The sequence below is a fragment of the Acartia tonsa genome, chromosome 2, assembly GCF_053477335.1.
Source record: "Acartia tonsa isolate MP-2025a chromosome 2, ASM5347733v1, whole genome shotgun sequence".
NCBI lineage: Eukaryota > Metazoa > Arthropoda > Copepoda > Calanoida > Acartiidae > Acartia > Acartia tonsa.
This window is the reverse complement of record NC_137261.1, coordinates 10,981,064-11,005,607: the sequence shown is the minus strand read 5'-3', so window position 1 is coordinate 11,005,607 and position 24,544 is coordinate 10,981,064. Positions and strand designations below refer to the sequence as shown.

The 24,544-nt window shown below is 32.2% G+C and overlaps 1 protein-coding gene and 1 long non-coding RNA gene across 3 annotated transcripts; one reads left to right on the top strand and one right to left on the bottom strand.

Moving 5' to 3' along the window:
* The first annotated feature begins 528 nt into the window (after positions 1-528).
* LOC145304309 (osmosensitive cation channel TMEM63C-like) lies at positions 529-17,502 on the top strand. 2 transcript variants are annotated; one of them, XM_080146184.1, is made up of 29 exons: positions 529-716; positions 1,355-1,457; positions 1,582-1,721; positions 2,043-2,146; positions 2,651-2,700; positions 3,087-3,165; positions 3,580-3,645; positions 4,023-4,116; positions 4,491-4,621; positions 4,986-5,124; positions 5,486-5,620; positions 5,978-6,030; positions 6,578-6,655; positions 7,326-7,387; positions 8,046-8,177; positions 8,524-8,634; positions 8,804-8,980; positions 9,626-9,763; positions 10,190-10,240; positions 10,462-10,584; positions 10,952-11,048; positions 11,341-11,412; positions 12,425-12,544; positions 12,910-12,985; positions 13,597-13,643; positions 13,956-14,036; positions 15,996-16,217; positions 16,672-16,752; positions 17,237-17,502. In XM_080146184.1, the coding sequence occupies exons 1-28, from the start codon at positions 647-649 to the stop codon at positions 16,747-16,749; spliced, it is 2,829 nt and encodes a 942-aa protein (XP_080002310.1). In that variant the 5' UTR covers positions 529-646; the 3' UTR covers positions 16,750-16,752; positions 17,237-17,502. The 2 variants fall into 2 exon arrangements, with proteins under 2 accessions (XP_080002310.1, XP_080002304.1); XM_080146178.1 differs by lacking the exon at positions 17,237-17,502 and having other exon boundaries at positions 16,672-17,013.
* Positions 17,503-21,868: 4,366 nt separating this feature from the next.
* On the bottom strand, positions 21,869-22,786 carry LOC145304305 (uncharacterized). The gene is made up of 2 exons (XR_013874056.1): positions 22,662-22,786; positions 21,869-22,177 (listed from the first exon to the last, which is right to left on the bottom strand). It is a non-coding gene; the product is annotated as an uncharacterized LOC145304305 (long non-coding RNA).
* Between the last annotated feature and the right edge of the window lie 1,758 nt (positions 22,787-24,544).

Sequence of the window (24,544 nt, the reverse complement as noted above, 5' to 3'; positions counted from 1 at the left end):
ACAGCTGATTAGTAAACAATACAATAATATTTATTTCTGTTTGTTATTATGTTCCTTTCCTTAATAAGTTTACCAATTTAATATTATATGACCTACAACTGTTAGAGATTTGATATTATTATTAACACATGTGATTCATATTATTTCATTTGTTATTTTAACAATATGTTCATGTTTTATTTATCTAAAATAAGTTGTAAACGAATAATTATATTTTTTAAAAATTAAAGGTCGATCTTTAATTAAGCACGAAATGGATTTTTTCCCTATTTAATGGATTAAACTGCATGTTTAGGCCAATAAACATTAAATAACGTCTTTTTGACAATACTTATTTAATTCCCTTTAATGGATGTTGGTCATCCTTGTATCATGCAATATATCCTATATAAATATTGGAGAGACGCGAGAAGGCAAATTTTTCCAATATCGATAAATTACGGAATCAGTCAATTGATCACAGTTCAGTATATTGATGTATATATGATTTTTTTATACTTAAATAAAAAGTTATTTTTTCTTCAGATTATATTTTAAAATGTACACTCATAGATGACCAACAAATCATTTTTCATTTAAAATGAATTAAAACAAATAAAACTTTTGATAAGAAATCTATTGGGACTCAACCACGATACCTCCAACGATGTGGGATAATAATACGGAAGATTTTCAGCCATGCATTGCCAACAATCGTTCAGATCCGTTTAAGATAGGTAAGTAAAGAATTATATTTCTGTTTATGAATAGGGATAAGATACAACTTGTACTTTGTAGCTGTAGTAGATTATTTTAATGCCATTGTACCCTTTGCAATTTTTTTTAAAAAATATGTTCTATATTTACATACAAGTTTAATAGGTAGTTTATACAATTTGCTTTATACTTATGAATTATTAGCGGCTGCGCTCCAGCATCTAGGGGCTCTGTAGTTTAAATGGTAAAAAGGTGGAAAAAAATAGCATAATACCATCCCAACACATAAATTAAATCTAAAAGTAAAATAGCCTAAAATCAGCTTAGGACCTAAGTGAAGCTTCCCTAAAAAGGATAACTTAATCAGGTCAGCAGTTATTGAAATCTTAAGCTTCAGAAAATGATCTAACTGCTTCATTGTAGAGGATTATTATAATATTATTTGAGAGAGAAAAATTAATTATGGTGCTTACCCAGCTAATTGAACAAAGAACCCCAATCCACCTTGTTAGTAGCAAAGCTACTCTATAGTTCGAAATTTATTAGCCTTTTAATGATAAAAAATCATTGTATAGGTAATGAATAGGTAGGTATATATTTACAAATAAGAATAAAATTCTCTCATATAGATCATATTGAAAGATTTTAAATATTTTAGGTATAACCTACGGAGGCTTGCCTGTCAATCTTCTCACAAATGTTATAGGCTGGACTGCTCTTATGCTGCTTTTCCTTATCATTCATAAAAAGTCAACATTAAGGTATTCAACTATATCATTTTAATTTAAAACTGTTGTTAAGATTTTTATATGCTTCAATTCCTTGTTAAGCATTTTTAAACTGAATCGTTATCATTTTACAAACTTTTATTGAATTGTATGTTAGGGAAGTTGGACGCGAAGTTGGCAGAAAAGTTGTAGGGCAACGATCCTTCTGGCTTGAAGCTTTTTTTGTCCGCCACCATTCCGACCATGATAATGTGGACGGTGGAGAGAATTATGACACCAGTGATGAAGAGCATGAAGGTAAGTACAATAATTTTTTTTGTAGCGTAGCTCCTCAAAAATTTAACCAAAATAATTTTTCTTTCATGAAAAGGAAATTTTGCAATTTATAAATTTAAACATACCTACAGCTTGACCTTATAACAGAGATAATGACAAATCCCTTCTATGCTTTTTACAGGGATAGTTTAACGTAATGCATTTGAACTATTACCCTATTACTTAACCTTTATTATAATTTTTAATGATAACTACATTTATACAGTAGGTATACAGGTATGTTTGATAATTGTTATGGAATTATTGCTTTTGACGAAAAGAAATATTTTATTTATATTTTAGGTCATAATGGGTTATGTACAACAGGTACAACTGTATCTGGGAGCCCGTCTTTTGTCACTCAAAGAAAACAAATGAAGAAAGGTTGTGGTATTCTTACATCTAAGGTAAATTGAATAATTTTCGATTTTTCACATTGTTAGGTGATTATGGTGCTGTCCCTAACATGACCTCAACCCCCTTCTATGTTTTTGATAAATTGAAAATAAAGGGGGGGGGGGTGCATAGTATTTTCATTTCACAATCTCAGTAGGGGCACCAACACCCAAGAGCTTTTACAAACCAAACCTAAATTACTAACTATAAAAAAGATAAACAAGCAAACATAAAAACACCTCTCTCATTAAAGCCCCCCTCCCCTTAATTTCCATTAATTATAATATACGAGGAGAGGGGGTCTGTGCCCGAAAAGGCACTTTTAGGGATAATTCCGTAATTATTTTACAAAAAAAACATTGCTACTGAATAAATGTTTGCTTCTTGGCGAATTATATATTTTTTTTACAAGCATAGTATCTACTTTGAAAGTTGATTTAAAGATTTTTATAATGATAATGTTAATACCTAAGTATTTATACTATCAAAAGAATATTATTTATCTTCAATTTTAGCCAGAGGAGTTAGAGAGTCTCATGGGAAACGATGCTGTTCAATATCTAAGGTACTAAATTTCTAAACTAAGGCCGGCCAGGTACATATTAAAATGGCAATATTTACATTGAAAAGAAGAAATATGATCTATTGCACAACCCCGTATAAAAGTGTTATAAGCATATTAGAAAGTAAGAAATAAAAATATAGCTTCCTCTTAACATATTAGGAACATAAATTTAAATTATCATTTAACTCCAAGGAGTAAGAAAATTACCATAAACAAATTTACACTTCCTCTAGATTAAATTTATTGGTCTGGACACTAAGGGTTTGTACTAACTGATCAAAATATAATTTAAATACTCAAGGTTTAGACGCCAACTAATCAGAGATTTAGTTATGTTGTTCGATGTAAGATTAAGCATTTCTTAATAACAATGTTCAATACTTTAGGTTTCAACTTCATTTGATGGCATACTTGTTATTTTGTTGTGTTGTCTCTTGTGGAGTCATTCTTCCAATAAATCTACAGGTGAAAATTAAACTTAAATCTTAATAGGTATTACTTAAGTAATAGAACATCGATAATAAAGGTTAAGTAAAACAAAATTATTAGTAACATAACTATATAAGAATATTCATTCAGATATTTCTTCATCTCTAGCTTCTAGGTACCTTTTCCACATTAATTTTTAAGGGGTTTGAACACTCAACAGCCCCCCCCCCCTTCTCCCCCCGGAAAAAAATCTTAAAACAGACGGTCGAATGACTTTGTTCTAATCTGTATTGAAGCTTACTTGGTATTATTTGTATCTTTTCAAAAGATGTAAGATTCTAATGTAATTATTGTAATTTGTTATAGTAGTTAAACTAGTACCCATTTTTTACATAATAAGTGCTTTGGGTACTGGGTATGTATATGATTAAAATATTTTATAATTTACAGGGAACCCTTCAAGGTGGCAACAGTACAGATTTTGGACACACAACTATTGCTAATCTGGACCCGAAGGTAAAATCAATTAAAATCTTTTGGGGAAATTTTTTTTGATAAAAGCAGAGTACTTTTAACTAAGATTTGTAAATGTGATGTTAGGTTCATATTGCTATTCTACTTAAATACATATTTGTTTAACAAATATTTATTAGTGGATGCGCATCTAGCATCTAAAGGCTTTGTATTCCAAGGGGTATGAAGGGGACAGAAAATGGTCTAAAACCCAAGGATTTAAAATATAAAAATTTAATATCTGAAACCAATTCGGGACCTTTAGGATTCAGGAATCTACCTCTAAAAGGAAAACTAGATCAGTTCAGTATGTGTTGAAATCTTAAGATTCAGAAAAAAAACCTTACTACTTTATTTAGAAGGATAACTTTTTACTTTAGAATGAACATGAGAATAATTTGCTCTGGATTCACGTTGGTCTGTCCTTCATCCTGTTCCCTGTCGCTATATTTCTTATGAGAAAATTCTCTGTAGGTAAGTCCTTTGTATCAACACAGGGAAAGGGTAATGAAAGAAAACTGTTATTCCCCCGACGTCTAAATACTTCAAGATTCGTGTTTTGATCGCGTAAGTAGGCAGCTAAAATATCTACTAATAAATTTTCCAGTATGGCTTCGAAACCAATTAATATCCGCTGGATTAGAACCGAAAAATCATGTATAGTATCGTATTATAGCCTATTTTCCACGAATATTAAAATAAAAATCATAAAATTTAATACCTATCAATTATGTTAGCCCGGACTTTCGGGCGCTAACAAAAGTTGTTTTAATCTTATAATTTATCATTTTTATATCCACGGAAAGCTGTCTGTAACACTTTGCGATAAATAACTATTACTTATTTAGGATTAGAGATGCAAGATATCAGCTTGAGTATATCCCGAACCCTGGCTATAGACCGGATACCCAGAAGTGTCTGCACAAAAGAAAACATAATGGCCCACTTCAAGGAAGTGTATCCCACCTTCAAGATTTTAGTAAGTTTTAATAGAATTATCCTTATGTAAAAATAAAGGATGTCTATCTTTCTTTGTGTTTGTCTATGTGTCACGAAGGATCTAGATAAACGCCTAACTGATATGGTTCTTATTTACAGTAAGAATCAGCTTCTCTAAGATACAGGGAAGGTTTATAACTAGATTTGGGGAGGGTATCCCTATCCTCCCAAGATAACTAACCCATGGAAAAATTTCTCCCCCTCCATCCCAAAATTTTTTAAAAATTTTAGTGGAGTATCGATTCCGCCCACCTTTTCTTAAGTGTCTCCCTCCCCCCCCCCCCCCCTAGGGGCGTATCTGCTTGTGATTTGTATTACGAAATATTAACGTAAGATATCTTTAGGATGTACAATTAGCATATGATGTAGAAAAATTGACGACCATTTGTGAGAAATTGAAGAATGTGAGGCTGTGTAAGAAATATGTTAAATCTTTCAACAAGAGGAATAAAAACAAGGAACTTAAGATTTATCCTAAATCAGGTAAAAAAATTTACCTAAACTATTTACCTATACATAGCTTTTTTCTATTAAATGGATGAAATAAAAAATACCTGCATTTTCGTACCAAAATGTGTGTACGTTCTAATAATACAGCCGAATTGTTACTTCATCGTGTTTTATATTGGTCCAATTTCATGAGGAGGGATCTAGATTTCCTTATTTCTCTTTAGAATATTCAGAGCTCGGCAACTGTCATCAGCAGTCTTTAGGCCTCAGGGAAATCAACCTGTTACAATTTGAATAATCAGCTGAATGTCTAAACGTGACCCAAATAAGACTAAAAAATCTAATTTCAAATTTTCGAAGATCTTATTTTCTAAAGTCTATTAATTTATTTTAGGAGCCAGGTGTTGTTTTTGTTTCTGTTATCCCTGTGTTAATGCCGAGCCCTGTATTGACTATTATTCTCAACTTGAAGAAAAGCTGAGAAGTAAATTGATAATCTACCGGGAAAAATCGTTGGCTACTAAACTTGGTAAGCATAGTCGCGTCTCATCAAACTAGGAGTTAAAATCGGAGAAATTCTTCAGTCAAAAATACCAATGAGCAGAGCAGCCACTTTAATTCTATGACGTCCATATTTTTTGATCGTTATTTCTTGTTTTTCTTATATTATTCCTACTTTTATTCTTTTTAAAAAATGATCTTATCACCAAAATAGCCGATCTGTTTACAATTTAAAAAAATTTTGACATAATTTCAGTGCAGGTTTTATTATATCTTTTTCCCTTTATATCTAAATATAAATTTTATCCTATAACTAGGTAGTCTTCTTATGTATTTATTTGTATATAATATGATTTTGCGAATAAATAAATTATTTTTCACGTAGGAATTGCTTTTGTAACATTTGAATCTATCAACCATGCAAGACAAGTTCATAAGGTGAGACAATTTCCATCTCATTACAACTTAAATAGTGGTAGGTAATCAATTTTGACATTTAAAAATAAAAATTTAATAATCATACCAGCTGCTTAATCGTAACTTGTAACGTGTCGAATTGCTATTAGAGAGGTGTCGGGTTTAAATCTAGACAACACTAAGTTAAATATGGTATCTTGATGGCCTGTCATCCGCGTTACATCAATAGTGTGAGTATTGGAATGCCATGAGCCACGTACAGGCGCAACTCATAACCTTGCATGGCGCTTAGGGCATAAAAGCAATAAATACAATCAGATGATTAGTTGTCTGTTTGGCGTTAACCTTGGCTACAAATTTACTACCTATATGTTGTATCTGCTTTAATTTGAATTTTTCATCATAGACATTGTTACCATTTCTAATTGTGCAATTTAACAATTTGCTTATAAACCATTCATTCCAAAAGTAAGAGTAGGAAAATTTGTGCTTGCAAGGCACCTTAGTAAAAGCACCAACAATTGTTTGCAGGATTATTTGTACTCCATATAGAACTGTTTGTTTTCAGGATTATTTGTACTCCATATGGAACTGCCAGTGTCCTCCACATTCACCTCCAGCATCTTCTTTAAATCTTAAAATACAGGTAACATCAGTCATCAGGGAGGGAGGGAGGGGACAGTGGAATGTAAATATAACACTGGCTTCCAAAGTGTATCCACATGCTCTCACATTCATTGACTAAAAAACTATTTGAGTTTTACAAAATACTGATTGGTTGGTTGAAATTTTCAGTTCCAAACTTTCCAACCAATAATTTTAATACAACGGGGTGATTTTGTTTATTATCATTGAGAATTATGTTAATTTATCGTCCATTGTCTTTTCCCTCAATATATAGATATCTCTAGGAAATATGCACCCCATTCATCTTCTTTGACAAATATACGAAAGGCAGAATTTAACCCTAAGAATTATTAGGTTTAAAATTGTTTTCATCCTATCTCTCCTAGCTAATTCTTCCCCAACCCCTCCCTCCCCCTGATATTTCTCTCTCTGTTTTGGACCAATTTGGTTCTCCTTTACAGAAACGCTTCTAATAGTTCCCGAAAATTATGTATTTCACTAATGAAAACCTCCCTCTCCCCCCCCCCCAAAAAAAAACAATTTTTTTGTCTGCCCCCCAAATATTAGATTAATTTCTCTTATTGGCTACATCTTATTCCTGAGTATCAAAGACTTTTTCACTCAGTGAATTTATCTTATATTAGTGGGTCGTTCACCCCCACATTCATGCTTAACATATTTGTTTTTAGAATTGGAGTGTGTGGTATGCCCCCGCCCCTGCAGACATAATCTGGACTAATCTTTCAGATAAGTAAGTTATTTGTAGCAAAGCTCTTTACCCATCCCTAATAACAAGTCACGTGTAAAATGGTAAATACGTCGTCTGAGAGTTGATTGGTTTAAATCTCGGCTTGACACCGCGTCATAACTAAAGACGTTATAAATGATTCCTACTGATGCTGTCAGATGCGCGACTTTAATAGTTTGAGTAGGGGGAATGCCTTGGTACAAAATAGGCGCAACTTATTATAATACATGCAGTACTTTTCAGCTCCTCAGTTGCGCTAGGTGGCCCCTCTCCTCCTTTTTAAGGGATGGCCCCTCCTTTTTATAGGGTTGCCCTTCCTAAGGAGGACATCAAATGGGTTTCACTTGGGTAGGCCTTCAAAGGAGGAGAAAAGTTTTCACTTAGGTTGCGAAAACTCAACTAATGGATGTATGTATGCTTATAATATTACTATGCACATTTAGATCTTTTAGACAATGGTCATGCAATCAAAGAGTTGGCTGTATATTGGGCGTTACCTTTCTTAATATCATGGACGAATTAGTGCGTTACACTGCAATTCACATGCAGAATATGTTCAATTCAAGGTGTTGTGTAGAGGACTTGTACCCTAAGTGTCACCGAGCCCCCAAGAGGTCATCAGCATCATCTAATCTTAATCACCTCTGTTATATTATTACAGAAGAAGCTGGTTGTTTGTGAAGAAAGTTGTGGCCAACACTTTTATTTTCATCATTGCTTTCTTCTTCACCACTCCACAGATTGTTATTCATCACCTTGACGTCATCCTCACCTTCCTTCATCTCACTGACAAGTAACATTTTTAAGTTTGCGGGGGGGGGGGGGGCGAATGTGAATTTCTCAGATGCAATTCAAGATAGACGGATGAAATGAAATGAATATTCTCTATACAGTTGAGCATCCAACATATGATATCAGTCTTACTTGCAGTCTGTCAGTTTATCAATAGTGCCCTGTCATTTTATTTACATTGGAAATTTTTTTTTTATATGTGGACAGATGATGTATTTAAAAAAACTATTTTAAAAAGGAAAATTAACCCTCCCTACTCCAATTTTAAAAAAAATATAATGCAACTGCGCTGTAAAAGATGTTAATTCTCAATCCATCTTATGCACTTACTTAATTTAATAATGTAGACCAACAAATGTGCCAATAGAGTTGCCAACCTGGTTGACAGATTTCTTGCCAACTTTGATGATTTGGATTTTCACGGCGGCTTTGCCCAACATGGTTGCATATGCTGAAATGTAAGTTATTTTTACCATTTTCGTAAAGGGATAGTTTCACGAAGTGCATTTATAAAAAGGATTCTATGTTCTATGTACAAACTCACACGTTGTAGATGTACATTCATTGTCTTTTGCTTGTCTAAATATTGTCATCCTTGTTAATTAAATTATATAAATACTATTTTAGCTTGCTGGGTCACTGGACAAGATCTGGAATGAATCACGCTCTCATGAAGAAGTCATTCTTGTTTTTAATTCTGATGGTTATCTTGCTGCCAACATTTGGATTTACCAGTGGACAAGCCATCATTGAGTTTCTCTTCAGAAACTTTTATGATACAAGTGATGGCAAAGATAAGAAAAGGTGAAATAAAGTTGTAATCATATTTATCAATTGAACTTAATTTTTAATTTTCAGAAAAGGTAGAGGATTAAATAAATATTTTAGGTGAAAATACTGCGCACTAAAAATTATTTTACCCCTTGGTAAAAGGGGGCTATCCACGAACGAGAGCAAGTGATTCTAAGCACCTTCTAGCAGCAATTCTAAATAAGTTTCACCATGGTTTTATAAGAAAAAAACTTTCAAATGTTAGTTATTTTTTGGCTATATACCATCAAATGTTTTGTTGAGTTCGAAGTGCTATGACACAAAAGTAAACTTTTTCAATGAAAAATATTTATTTAGAGAAAGGGATGGTAACTTTTAATATTGTAAACAGTTTCATTAGTGTACTTTCGTAATTTACAAAATTAGATTATGTTTTGGCATGTTATTTATTCTATTTAAACCTTTGAACTCAACCAAAAATTTGATGATATTTCATCAAAAAATGTTTGACATTTCACAGTTTTATTCATAGAAAACCATGGTGAAACTTGATTTTTTAGTTGGTATAACTGTATAAAACATAACCCTACTAGAACATCTCATTGCTTTAGAGTAATTGAACAATTTAGCGAATTTATTATTATTGCTGAGCTATTTAGGGATATATTTTACTTTCAGATGGGAGTGTATTTTCTTGCCCGACTCTGGTGCATTCTTTGTCAATTATGTCATCACTGCTTCTCTTATTGGTACCGGCCTAGAACTCATCAGATTTCCAGAACTTTTCATGTATTTTATGCAGGTTCTTATATCAAAGTAAGTCTCTATTTTTAGTCAGGGAGGGAGGGGTCATTGGGCTGTTTATTACACTAGTCCCCAAAATTTTATAATAACTTTTTTTATTTGTTGGCTCACAACTTTGGGGCTAAAATGAATACTATTTTATTGATTCAGTAAGTTGAATGTCCAAACGTTGATACTACAAATTGTAATATTCAGAAAGTATAATTTTGTGTATCATCATCTGGGATATACATTAAACATCTAGGTATTTATCGGCCATTTATCTTATCCCTTTAGACCCCTGATTTTTAGTAATATATTTTACTTTATTAAGTAGCGAAGCTACTCTGTATTTTGCTTTGACCGTCCGTAATGCAAGTGTGGAAATTGCCACTAAAAAAGAAATAGCCAAAAATATTTTCAAGTGCCGCTAGTTTAAAAATATATTATCTATTTAAGGAGCAAAGCTGAAACGCCATCCATCCAAAGAGCCATTACTTTTGAATTCAGGTATTTTTTTAGGGAGGGAGGGGACATTCGACTGTAAATATTTTTACAAAGATTCATATTATTTACTTATCGTATTCGTGTCTCAAAAACTGTGGGTATTTTTGTATTTTGATTGGTTGGTTCCTAACTTGTAGTGTCCAAACTATTCAACCAATGATTTTAATTTATAGAAGAGAACATTTTTTTAGTGTGTAGTACAATGGATATATTATTTTTTTAAGGTTTGGTGAGCAGTACGCTAGAATGATGCTTCTCTTTGCCATGACTGTTGTATTCAGCATTTCTTGTCCATTGATAACACCATTCGGGCTCTTCTACTTCCTTATGAAACATGTTGTAGATAGGTAGGACTTTTTTGTATAAATCCTCCCAGGAAATCTGAGAAGCTGAAAAGGAGAACCATGCTTTTATATAATGATAAGGCTAGTGTATTTCTGTGATCGCCAGTTACTTTAAACATTATATCAAAAGAATAAAGGGGGCAAGGTTTAAATGACTGTATGTTCACGGGGTGGGGAACCGATTTTCAACTGGATCTTTGGATATCTGCCAATAGCGTCGAAATATTAACTCAGCTAAGTTGCTACAAAAGAGCAAAAAGCCATTTGCTAGCAGACGAAAAAGACCTCACCACTAGAACCAGGTAGTTGTTTGGGTTATGTATCTACACTTTTACATTTATTCCAGGTCCTTTAAGCATCAATCTTTTAGGCACAATCTTGCATATGTGTACGCGCCAAGCAAGATCAGTAAGAGGATTCACGCAACAGCTATTCACATGGTTATCATATCAGTTGCTCTACTACAGGAATAAATGGATATAAAAAGAAATCTAGTTTACCATAATCCATTTTTTAGTCAATTTTACAAAGTTAGACATACGCCATTAATGGTGAGGAAGGGACATTAGACAGAAAATTACATTGATACCCAAATTTTTATGATTATGTTATCTTATTTACTGGTTGTATTGGCCCCGCAAGGTTAGGGCACTGCAGTGTTAGCCACCCCTCCCCTTCTTTTGATAGCACCTTTTATTGATGCTTTGCTTAATAGTTTCAAGTCTTGTTACATATCCATTTATTATTTGTATCCTTTAGTTTTTGATGGTTATCTTCACCCTTATAAGATCTGGAGATATTGAACATGGAATATTTTCATTACATACCAAGGTAATTGTGTATTGGGTGTTTCAAGCCCCTCACATCCTTTCTGCCTGCATTGTGACAAAGTAATTATTCTTCCCCATTTTTCACCTCCGCATAGCTGGAGCATAACCCCTTGTAAACAAACATAAGAGGGTAAATTACTCGGGTAACCTAAGTTTTATAACCACATTATCTTTATTTAATTTCTTGAATTTTGATTGATTGGATCCAAACTTTTAAACCAATATTTCAAGTATACAGTAGGGGTAATTTGTTTATCGTCATTGTGGATGTGTATCAATTTAACGTTCATTTTCCTATTCCTTAGACCCCCTGGATTTCTGAGAATTTTTATTTTTTAACATCACTCATATCAGTCCGACTACCTTGATTAACTTAAGACTAGCAGTTTTATAATTACTAGCGGCTGGGGGATTTGGGGGAGTGCCCACCCCCTTGAGTTGGTATAAACCTTCCCAGGGCCTACGAGAGGCTACATTGTAAAGGAGAACCGATTCGGTGGTTCAGCGGTTAGCAAGATCTTTCGAAACAGAGAGCAGGAGCGTCCAAGCTTTTTTTTGGGGGGGGGTCAAATTTTTTTAAGGGGGGGTAATTCGGTTTTGAGGGGGTAAAATTGCGCGCGAAGCGCGCCGCAAATTTTTGTTACCCCCCCCAAAATTTTTTACACCGGGGGTAAAATTTGCTAGGGGGGAGTAATTACCCCTCCTGAAATCTGTTGGCAGGGGTAAAATTTGTTTACCCCCCCCAAAATTTACCCCCGGGGTAAAATATTTGGGGGGGGTAATTTAAATTTTATTAAAAATTTAGTATTAAAAATGCGCGCGAAGCGCGCAAAAATTTTTTTTGTTAGAGATTTTTTATTTTGGGGGGGGGTATTTACCCCCCCAAAAATTGTTTTAGGGGGGGGGGTAATCGCCCCATTACCCCCCCCCCCTTGGACGTCTATGACAGAGAGATACAGGAGATTCTGTTACTTTTATATAAAGATCATTTTATATAGGATATTTTGTTCTAGGTTGCAGCTGGCCTGTTTGTTTTGACCTTAAACATTTGTTCAGCTCAACTTTGGTACAGAACATGTAAAAAGATTTCTCCAATTAGATATGAAGACGTTCTCATTGCTGAACGACCAGATGTAAGTTCAGGGAGTAGTTGAGTAGAATTTCTGAGGGAAAACAATTTGCCTGGCGAAAAATAACCTTTCATTTGAATACTTACTTAAAACATAACTATTTTGTCACGATAATTTAAAATTGTTATACTTTCTAATGTATATTAGAGTAAAACACTAAAGGGAGAAAGGGTTAAATAACTGTATTTCCCTATCGCAAGGACCTTGGAAAATCAACTAATGGTAACGGGAATATTAACACAGCCAAGAAGCAGAAAACAATTTTCTAGCAGACGAAAAAGGTCATTGAAAAAGGGAGGGCGGTAGTTATCTGTATATACATCTATATTAGTATAGATTTGCTTGATTTATTCATACTTTTTTTTTAGAAAAGTTTGCCTGAGTACATCCCGGATGTATTAAAGATTAAACACACACACAAGAAAGGGTCAGCCTGTCAAGCAGGTAGTAACAAATGTAAACAATTAAAAAAAGGGTCAGCATGTCAAACAGGTAGTAACTTATGTAGACAATTAAAGAAAGGGTCGGTCAGCATGTCAAGCAGGTAGTAACTAATGTAGACAATTAAAGAAAGGGTCAGTCTGTCAAGCAGGTAGTAACTAATGTAGACAATTAAAGAAAGGGTCAGCATGTCAAGCAGGTAGTAACTTATGTAGACAATTAAAGAAAGGGTCGGTCAGCATGTCAAGCAGGTAGTAACTAATGTAGACAATTAAAGAAAGGGTCAGTCTGTCAAGCAGGTAGTAACTAATGTAGACAATTAAAGAAAGGGTCAGCATGTCAAGCAGTAGTAGCTAACATAAAAATTAAAGAAGAGGTCAGCCTGGCAAGCAGGTAGTAATGAAAAATATCCAAAAAAGAGAAATACATTAACTTTGATTTTTAAAAAAGATTTGTAAATTTCTTTTACTCCTTATTCAAATAACATGCACTGTACAAAATTTGGCCTGATTCCATTTAGTTTTTCTTAAACAAAGGCGTACTTAAAATAAATTGGTGCTTCCTCTCAACGTGCACACGAGCATTGTTTTTAAAAACACCAATCTTTATTATAGACTTGGAGAACAACGTTCGTAAAGCCAACAGAAATATGACTGCAAAGGTAAAACATTTAAACTTCATTTTTAAAAGAATTAATTAAAGACCTTCTTACCTTTGGACATATTTGTCCTTTTTTATGTCTCTAAATTAGCTTTTCTGTCAGTCAGTCACATATTTGGAAATTTTACATATCTTTGCTAATTTTCATCGCATTTTCAAAGTGTTTTGCTTAAAGCTTAAGGAAATGGATGATTTTCAGTTGCTCTATGGGGTTTAATGTCTGTAATTTAAAGAAGCCTTCTTTCTCTTTGAAAGGCATAAGCTTTCATGAAAACTAATCTTGTTTTGTAATCAAAATTTCTTTCTATTTCAGGGCTCCTCGGCTCAAAGTATTGATAAAGTAATAGATTCGGAATCAAAAATTTCAAAATTGTCAGTTTTATCACAATTGAAGGTAAGAAAGTTCCTAATTAAAAAATAAAAACTTGCTTAATTATATGTAAAGGAGTAGCTGATGATCAATGGCAGATATATTGAGAAAGGGGGGGGGGGGTAATGCAACCATCTCGTAATCAGTGAGCAAATGACACTTAGAATTCGAATTTCCATCTGAAATTTTGCATGAGTAATCCTTGGTAGGTCTATTTTCCCTAAATCGAACAAAAAGTTGGAAAAGTAACGGCTAACGGATGGCAGCTCAGCCGTTTTGCCATTTTTTTGATATCTATATTGCAAATTAGTCACAAAACCTATCTCCACACAATAATCTTTTTCACTCCAAAACGCTATCAAACGGTTCTAGACGGTAGCTGTTGGTACTAGAAGTTTTAAAAATGGTTATTGCTATCATTTAACATGAATTAAACCAAAAATATGTTTTAAAAAGTTGATTCCTACGTAATTGATGATGAATTTACCCTGAAAATAGGCAAAAAAACGGCTGAGCCGCCAGCCGTTACCAGTGCCATTTGCTCACTGATTACGAGATGGTTGCATTAAAACCCTGCCCACCGTTTCTTCCTTTTTAACCAGTTCGTAGGAGATTCTATGTCAGATTTTAATGGTTTCATTTTTTTATAGCGGTTTCCCTAAAAGTGCCTAATCAAGCACAGAAAACCCCTCTCTCATTTTTTTCCCTGAGGCTATATTAGGTTAAATATAATGGGTTAGGCTTAAAGGGAAAAAGGATGACAACATCCATAAGTAGCGAAGCACAAAAAATCGTAGACGGGAATACGTACAGGTAGATTTTTAAAAGGTTTTTACTAAAATCAAGAATAGATTTATTGGATAAAATAAATATGAAACCTTGTTTTATTTTGTATGATGACGATGGTCAAAGTAAATTATATTAAAGATGCTCATAACAATGGGAAAAATTATTTTGATACTGATATCCCATAAAAGTTTGAAAATTGGATCAAAATAAACAAAGATATTTGGAAATATTTAAAACATATAAAAATAGCCAAAAACCTGATAAAAGGCAGTCTGGCCGCCATGGTTGTTTTCTTAAAACGACAAAAAATTTAATTTTTAAACCCTTAAAAACTTTTAAAATTTTGAAAATCGGACCATATACACTGAAGATATGGAAAAAAGTGTTAAATATATTTATAAATAGCCTAAAACCTGCCAAAAAGGCAGTCTGGCCGTCATGGTTATTTCCTTTAAAGACGGGAAATTTAATTTTGATATCTACAACTGAAAAAACTTTGAAAATCGGACTATAAACACTGAAGATATGGAGAAAAATGTTAAAAATATAAAAAAAAACAGCCTAAAACCTGCTGAAAAGGCAGTCTGGCCGTCATGGTTGTCTTCTTTAAAAGACGGGAAATTTAATTTTGATATCTATAACTGAAAAAAATTTGAAAATCGGACCATACACTGAAGATATGGAGAAAAATGTGAAAAATATAAAAATAGCCTAAAACCTGCTAAAAAGGCAGTCTGGCCTTCATGATTGTTTCTTTAAACGACAGGAAATTTAATTTTGATATATGTAACTGAAAAAATTTTGAAAATCGAACCATAAACACTAAAGATATGGAGAAAAATGTGAAAAATATAAAAATAGCCTAAAACCTGCTAAAAATCGGTCCGACCGCAAATGATGTTTTATACTCAATTGTGCTCCTTAATAATGGGAATGTTGTCAAAAAATTTCAGCATTCTATCTTTTATAGGAGCTGAGTAAATCCCATTTCCCCCATAGCGTTACGGACTGACTGACGGACGGACAAAGTGAATTATAGAGTAGCTTCGCTACTAAAAAGGCTACTCTACATTTCAATTTATTTTAAAAATACAGGGGAAATGGGAGTTTCATTGCTCACTATGCATTTTAAGAGAAGCGCCATTTTTTCTTTCAATAGTATTTATAACAAGCTTAATATTATTTGTTATTTAGAAAAAGACAGTAACCTTGTCTGAAGACGAACATCAAGCTACAAGCACAGAAGTCACCCTAAGCGTATCAGCTGAAATAGCCCCGACAAACGACGACAATTCATCTCCACACAAAAACGACATTGTTGAAAGAGAAGAAGAAGACATTACATCACCTGAGTCAGTTCTGCTGGCTATGGGGCCAGATTTAAGTCAGAGAGACTGTGTTGAAATTGAAAATGAGGTAAGGTGCAATTCAAAATAGGGTTAGGCCGGATATCCGGTTTGGCCGGTTATCCGGCCATTTTCAATATCCGGCCGGATACCGGATATTTAAACTATCCGGTTATCCGGCCGGATACCCGGAAATTTGCCGGATATCGAACGTTGGCCATATATCCGGCCGGAACCGGATATACGGCATTATAAATCAGCCGGATATCCGGTATCCGGCCCAACCCTATTCAAAATGATCTACAGTGAACTTAATCATTTTAGTCCTTAATCGGCGAAGCAGTAGCAAAGTAATGATATTTTTTTACATATTGTAATAAAAAATTCTGACAGCAATAGAATTGCTAAGTATTTTACAAATCATTCTTAATCGTCTTTTACTGTTACTGAAATCATCATGCAAAGATTGAATCTGATAGGACAATTCTATCATGCCTAAATTTATGAACATTTATTGACTTTAGGTAGAAACAACTGATACCTCAAGCTCCCTGTATAGTTCAGCCATAGATGACAGTAACCAAAATAAACAACACAAATGAAAGGTGGTTTCCCTGAAAGTGTCCTTTGAGCACAGAATAACCCCACCTTATATCTTAAACAAATTCAAAACAAGGGGCCGGGGAGAGTTACAGAGGGGTGTATATTCTGCACAAGATTCATATTTTTTCCCCTGCTGCAAATTTTTTTTATTTTTTTCCCCTCTTAGTTTTTTCCAGCAAAATGTTTTCAAAACTCTTTATTTTATTCATATTATGCTCCCTTCCACATATTTTTATTTTTTTTTTCACTAAAGAGGGGATGCTTTCAATCCTCTTATTTTTTACATTTTTTTCCCCCCAACCACATATTTTTATTATTTTTACTCCCCCCCCCCCCTCAGCCGGGTTTAAATTTGCAGAATATTCACCCCTGGAGTTACATTTGTATTATTTTCTTATTTTAAATCCGGTTATGTCAGGTTATATGATATAGATAGGTTACTGGTTATCAGTGCTCAACAGGCAAATAAAGGGAAAGCACCAATAGTATATATGTAAATAAAGCTTCAATAGACGCATAATATAGTCAATTTAGCATAAAATGTACCTAATAATGAAATAGAAACAAATAATCTTTATCAGATGAACAGTTATTTATCGCATATTGTAACAGACAGCTTTCCTCGGATAAAAAAATAGAAGATTAAAATCAGTTCTCTTAGACCCAAGGGGCCGAAGGCCCGGGCAACGAAACTGGTATTGCAATTATGTTTTTTTTTTAAATTTAATATTCATAGAAAGATACATGCTTTTTCAGTGTGGCTTAGAACCGGTTCTAATCCAGCGGATATTGATCCATTTCAAAGCCAAACTGAAAAAGACTTTAAATACCTATACAAAGAACATGTATAAATATTAAGATTGGCCACTTTTAATTATTTACCCTTGTAAAAACCTAATCCCTTTTATTAAAATTCTTATTCATTGTTGACTCGTATTTCATAATTTTCTTGTTTTTCCCTCCAATTATTAAATTTTTCATTATAATTTTCTTTCTTTTGATTCTCACTCAAGATTGTGAAAAAAATGTATCTTTATAAGCCACTACTTTCGGCCCTCTTATTATCCTAAATTTCTGTTTTCTTTATTTGTTTGTGTTTATAGTCCAAATTACTTTCCCCAAATGTTTTATTTTACCCTTGTTGTTCCCTTAGTTGTTATTTTCAAGAACTCCAGGGCTCGGCAGCCGTGATTAAGCCTCAAATGTAAACCTGTTTGGCTGATTAGAAACAGTTTTTGAATAGAGGGATTTTTATAATTGGATTAGGTTTAGACTTGCAGCTGACTTTTATATGGTAACATGCTGATTTTCCCGAGTCTTACCATCTGACGCGCGGCTGCCGAGCCCTGAGATGGGTTTTTGAGTCAAGAATGCCGCGTTTTTCGACATTTTTTAGACCTGTCGTCTTCCGTCAATCAATCATTATTATGAAAATGCCTCGTAGGATTTAAACAGAGTATACAACTATTTATTTAAATATTTCGCTTTTGTTGGTACGGCTTTTATAGAAGAAAAATAAATAATCTTAAATCCATTTTTGCTGTATATTAATTAATGCATCTTTTTAGAGCCTTATTAGACTACAAATAGCTAAAATAATAATTTTAAAATTTTGAATTTCTAAGTTGTATACTCTGTTAATATCCTACGAGGCATTTTCATTATAATGATTAATTGACGGAAGACGACAGGTCTAAAAAATGTCGAAAAAACGCGGTATTCTGGACTCAAAAACCCATCTCTGCTATTTTCTCTTTATTTTTACCTAGTAACTTTTAATGATTATGATGGCACCCAAACCTAAAATTTGTAAAAATGAAGTATCTAATTAAGCTTTAAGTAAACCTATTTAAATATGAACTGCCTTTTTCAATCTTTAAATGAAAAAGAAACCAAAAATTTATTTTGGAATAGATTAATTTAAACAGATGTATTTACCTAATATTAGAAATTGGAGAGTATTGTAGAAGTCTGAGTTATATTTTAATTTTAGTACAAAGTTATTTTCTATTTGTTTGTGGTAATCTGAAAGAAAAACTTCGTTGACATAACAACTTTGGGATTTTTAATTGAATTTTGTTTGGTTGTTTCATTAAGTTGAGTGTCTAAACGTTTCAACCATTAATTGTAATCGACATAAGGGGTAATTTTGTATATCATCATTGGGGATGTACATCAATTTATCGCCCATTGTCTTATCCCTTTAGATCTCTGGATACAAACAGTTTTTTTTGTCCGTTGCCATGTAATTTCCTCAGCCTTATTCATATTGATCTAGCACAAATTTATAGAATAAATAATTTAGTTAACGCCAAAGTTTTTCAAATCGTGAAAAAAGCGTTTATTGTATGTATATTATATGATACACATTATAGTTATTTATTAATAGAATTAGACGATAATTGAATAAAAATTATAATTGATTCCAGTTTGTTGACCCTAAGCATTCGTGGAAGATTTTCTGTAATACGATGCTAAATATGAATTTTCATAATGGCTGAGAACCGGTTCTAATCCAGCGGATATTTATCGGCTTTTAAGCCATACTGAAACTACATTGTTTTAATTCCCGTCCTCAAATTACATGTGATTTTTTTGTATGGAAAAAACTTGACAATCTTCAAATGTGATTAATGACTTTTATTAAAATGTTATTTTTGTATATTTAGTTAATTTTTTGATATGGTTGTGATAACAGTGACATTATTTCAATAAATTATCGGTTGTGATTATTTTAATAAATAGTTGTTTATTTATCGCATCGTATTATAGACTGCTTTCTTTAGATATCAAAATTTTCAAAGATTGTAGTGCACATCATGCTTTGTTAAAAACCGCCGTCGAAAAAAGCGGATTAATCCGTGGATTAGTTCTTTGTTTGAGTCCAAAAATTGGGCGGATTCGGATTGCCAACCATATTTTAAATAAAACAATTCCTATAATACATTTGCTTTACGTAAAGCGTATGATGGTGTTTGAAAAAATAATATATAAGATAACCCTTATTAATATATCACGGTTGGTTTTTTATTAAATGAATAAGTTAGGGTACAGTGTTTGGCACTTTCGATATAAGTAAATGATAATAAAAAACCCATAGAATGCGATAATAACTTCAGAAAAATCGAAGAAAATAGTTTTCATACTTAATTAACGTTTTTAAGTTTTTCTTCAAAAAGTTTAGATAAGATGCCTATAAAAGTCGTCTATGATTTTGTCAGGGATAAAAATGTAACTTTAAAATAAGAATTACAACATATTTTTTCAATTAGTACAAAGTAAAATTTTGAACATTTTATTGATCAGTATATTTTTTAAAATGTGAAGTAGAAACCTGAATATTTTATCATGAAAATTGTGTTATGATATGATTGTCTGCTAGATTACAAGAAAAAAGATACTGACAGTACTTGTTGGTTCTTTAAAAAAAATTATGTAGATTACTTTTAGAACCCCTCTTTTTGCAACGTTATTTCAATAGAACAGAGCCGTAGTCTTAGTGTACTCAATATCTAGACAGCCAACCATTGTTTTAGAATTGTTCAATTTTTTTAACTTCTGATAAAAACAGAATTAATGGTATTTTTGTAAATATTATACCTCCAAGAAATGGCTATACTTCCCAATCATATGTTGTGTGATATTTAAGAGGAATTATTTTGATATATGTCATTAAAATATTCGTTGAAAAAAAGTGCTATTCTAGCTTATACTTTACATTTTAATGTGCATGATAATTTAAATAAAAGATAATGAAGATTTATATATTATATTTAATTGTTATAATTATTAAGAAAAACCTAGAAACAGTAAAAAACTGACTTTATTTTATTGACGTAGGGAAAATTTTGTCAAATATTTGAATAAAAAAACAATATAAAACAAAATAAATTATTTTTAATATAGTCACAAAAAGGCTTAATGAGTTTAGGAAATATTTCATTCACTAATCATGTCATTTAAACTCTATTACACAGAATACAGTGTAAAAAGATGTTCTCGTTTTAATTTTAAGTAATTTCAAATGCATTTTAATACCTTTAAATGATTTATTTTTTGAAACATCTTTTTATAAAATGTTATTGATTTTTGAAGTTATATGTTAAAATGTTTTTAAATTTTGTTAACATTTTGTTTTAAATGTAGAAAATTGGTAATTCTAAACATTCAAAAAATGATTTTATTAAATTTTCATCACTTAAATTGCATGTTTGATGAAATTTTCAACTGATAATTCAAGAAAAATCATTTAAGTTTTATTATATTTTACTTTGAAATGTTAAAAAAATATAATTATTGTCAAAAATGTGGAAGTTTTACTTTCCTCAAAAAAAGACCTAAAACATGCAAATTAACACGTGTAATGAGATTTTTTTTCTTTCAGGTTTAATTTTAAGTAATTATTAATATTTTTTGTAAAAAGTATTTTATATAAAAAGTTTTAAAACTCGAGTTATTTAGTGGTTCTAAAAAAGGTTGCGAATTTATGCAATTTTCTTGCAAAAAAAATTTTCTAGGATTTTAAAAATAGCAAAGGGTGTTATTAGACGTACTTACAGATACAATTGCTAAGTCATTTTGGCCAAACACTAAAATAAAGTTTTTACATCTGAGGGTCCAACCGTGATATTGTACCCCATACTTTGTATAATTGTATCCTTATACTAAAGTAACAGGATGTTTGTCTGTACCGAAGGATCTCGCTAACCGCTGAACCGATCGGATTCTCCTTAACAGGGTAGCTTCTCATAGGCCCCGGGAAGGTTTATAACTATTTTCTTGGGGGGTGGGACACCCCCAACTCCCCCAAAAATGAAAAATTCCCCCCCCCCCCAATTTTTTTACTTCTTCTTTTTAAAATTTCAATATTTTTACTTTTTCTTTTAAAATCTAAAATAAGAAATTGGGTTATCAAATTTGACTCCCCCCTCCTTAAAGTCCTTCACGTCCTTGATTGTGAAGCCCTATAACAGCTGATGATTGAGAAAGATTACAACTCGTTACAATTTGATATCTACCTTACATACCAGCTGAGAAAATTCCAATACTTTCATAACAGACGAACCTACACACCGTAGTTATAGAAAAGGAACACTAATTAAAAAATACAATATGATATTTTCTGAAAGGTTTATTTGGATTGGTATTTACGAGGAATATCAACATCATGTTACATAGATTTTTTTCTGATTAAATCTCAATAATTTTAAGATTTAAATAATAATTCATACAAACGTCGTAAAAATTTACAAAATAATGTCTAACAAATGCTAAAAATTCTACCTACTACAAATCTCTGAAAAATTAAATAGCGTTATTGAACTTTTTCTTGTAATATATAAAAATCATTTTTAACTACTATTAAATGACAAAACACCGTTATACGTTTAAGTAAAAAAACTTTGATTTCTAAATAAATTGTTGTCACTTTAAAAAGGAAATTTCGGATCTTGGACAAAGTAGCTTTGGACAAAGTAGCTTCAGACAAAGGAGCTTCGGACAAAGTAGCTTCAGGACAAAGTAGACTCCTGAGGAAAGTAGCCTCCACTGTTAATAAAGGTCATGGCCGCGGGCGCTCGGCCCCCTAGCCTATAACCTAACGTAACCAAAAAATTGTAAAAACATTATTAAAAATTGTAAAAATCTATCAACCACTTTTTGCAAAATCCTCGAAATTCTAAAACACCTATGTATTATCAGTTGATGATATTTTTCTTAAATAAATGTTCTGAGGCTAACATAGGTTAGGTTATAGGCTAGGGAGCCCCGCGGCTAGGCAGGCCAGGGGGCCGAGCGCTGAGGAGACTATTTTTCTTAGGAAGCTACTTTTCTTAAGTAAATGTCCTGAAGTTACTTTGTCCGAAGCTACTTTGTCTGAAGCTAATTTGTCCAAGATCCGAAAATGCTTTACATTTTTTCCATAAGTAAGGCTGTAACTAGCTGCAATATTAAACAAGTGAATAGATGTATTTTAAAAAAAAAATATTGGTTCAAGTACAGTCCACGGTAACGCTTATCTCCAAAAAAGGCTGCAAACGGTGGAACGTATAGATTATGCTCTTTTAACCGACAAAAGAAGACTACAAATAATCTGGAATAGTCCTCACTTAATTAAGCGCAAAAAAAACCTATTTTACCCGTTTTTATTCAGCTAGTAACCTTGGAGGTTCATAGATTTTTGAAGATAATCATTACTAGGAACATTATATCGTGAACTGTACTAGACACACAAAAAAATCTTTAACAAACGTAAGAGCTGTAAGTTCGGTGATATTTTTTTTTTTAAATCGAACATTGGGTTAGACTTGGTACTAATAGACAAAGTTTTCATGTTTTATATCCAAATAATAGTGCAATACAAGTTTTCAATAAGATTTTTAAAAGAAATAATATGACAGTGAAGTAAGAATCTATTTTTTTTACTCAGTTTAATTATTGTCAGATAAATTATGTATTGAGGGGTGTTTTAATATTAATTATTAAGAATCGTACAGGGTGATCTGATAAAAAAAAAATTCCGGTTTTCCGAGACAACTTTTGAAAAAAACCTGTCAAAAATTATATTTTTTCCCCCATAAACTATTGATAGTCTTAGAAAACCGAAAAACTATTTTTTCAGCATGGCCTAGAAACCGATTAATATCTGCTGTATTAGAACCAGTTCTCAGCCATACTTAAAAACCATGTATGCACCGTATTACAGACAACTTTTGACAAATATAATAAAATTATTAACAGTTTTATTAGATCGGGCCTTCGGATATAACAAAACTGGCCTTAATTTTTAAAATTTTCATGTTAATATCCGAGGAAAGCTGTCTATAATCCGATGTGATACATACTGTCAAATCATCTTACAGTGTCTTGTTGAAACCAGAAACACCTTAAAACCATAACTTGAAAATATGAGGATGGGGGGGGGGGAGCTTTGTTTTGTTAGTTTAAAACTTAAAGGGACTGTGAACGTAAATTTTTCTCATCTTAATATCAAATCTTAACATTATCTCATTCATAATATCTCACAGATAGAGCAAAACGCGCTTTTGTTTGCTTAAAAAACGGCTTTTTCCGACGATTTTTATAAGGTACGGGGAAAGGAAGAAATTTTCCGTATTATATAAAATGTGCATTAAATTGCTTTTTTCTCCCATTATAGCTAAAATTAAACTTTTTCACATAGTTCTAGATTTTTCCTAACAGTTAAGCTGACTTTTAACATAATCCTTGTTTTAATCCAATGTATAGTTACTTAGAAATTGATAAAATAAGCAATATTTTTTTATTGAAAACCAAATACAATAACAAAGCCAGAAACAGGTTTTTTATTAGTATCCAATTAACTTTAAATGGCCCATCTCTCGCCCACCTTTAATTACAAATTTGTAAATAATAAAGACGCAATATTTCTTTATAAACAGTCTAATAAAAGTGTAAACACAATAAAAAAGGATATTATTATTTTATATAACCTATGAGATTCAACCCTTTGTAGACAGTGAGGTATTTTTTTGTCAATAATACGAATTTAAAATATGTCTTTATTACCTAATTACTACGTTATAAAAAAACGAATTGGCAATTTTATAGCATAAAATAAATCCTTAACAGTAAGTAAATTGTTTCAACTATATATGACAAGTTAAATATCCCTACAAACATTATAAGAAACAAAAACGTTCAGATTTTCCCTGTTTTTTCCATTTTCCCTCTCAAAATACCATAAAATCAAGGCATTATCTCAGGATATTTTTGGTTGATCAGTGTAGTGAAATGTGCTTAGTAAATGTTAAGATT

Coding starts and splice junctions, on each gene's coding strand:
- LOC145304309 (XM_080146184.1), top strand. CDS start 647: ATGTGGGATAATAATACGGAAGATTTTCAGCCATGCATTGCCAACAAT. Junction 2,147..2,650: donor GTGGTATTCTTACATCTAAG/GTAAATTGAATA, acceptor CTTCAATTTTAG/CCAGAGGAGTTAGAGAGTCT. Junction 3,646..4,022: donor TTGCTAATCTGGACCCGAAG/GTAAAATCAATT, acceptor TTTTTACTTTAG/AATGAACATGAGAATAATTT.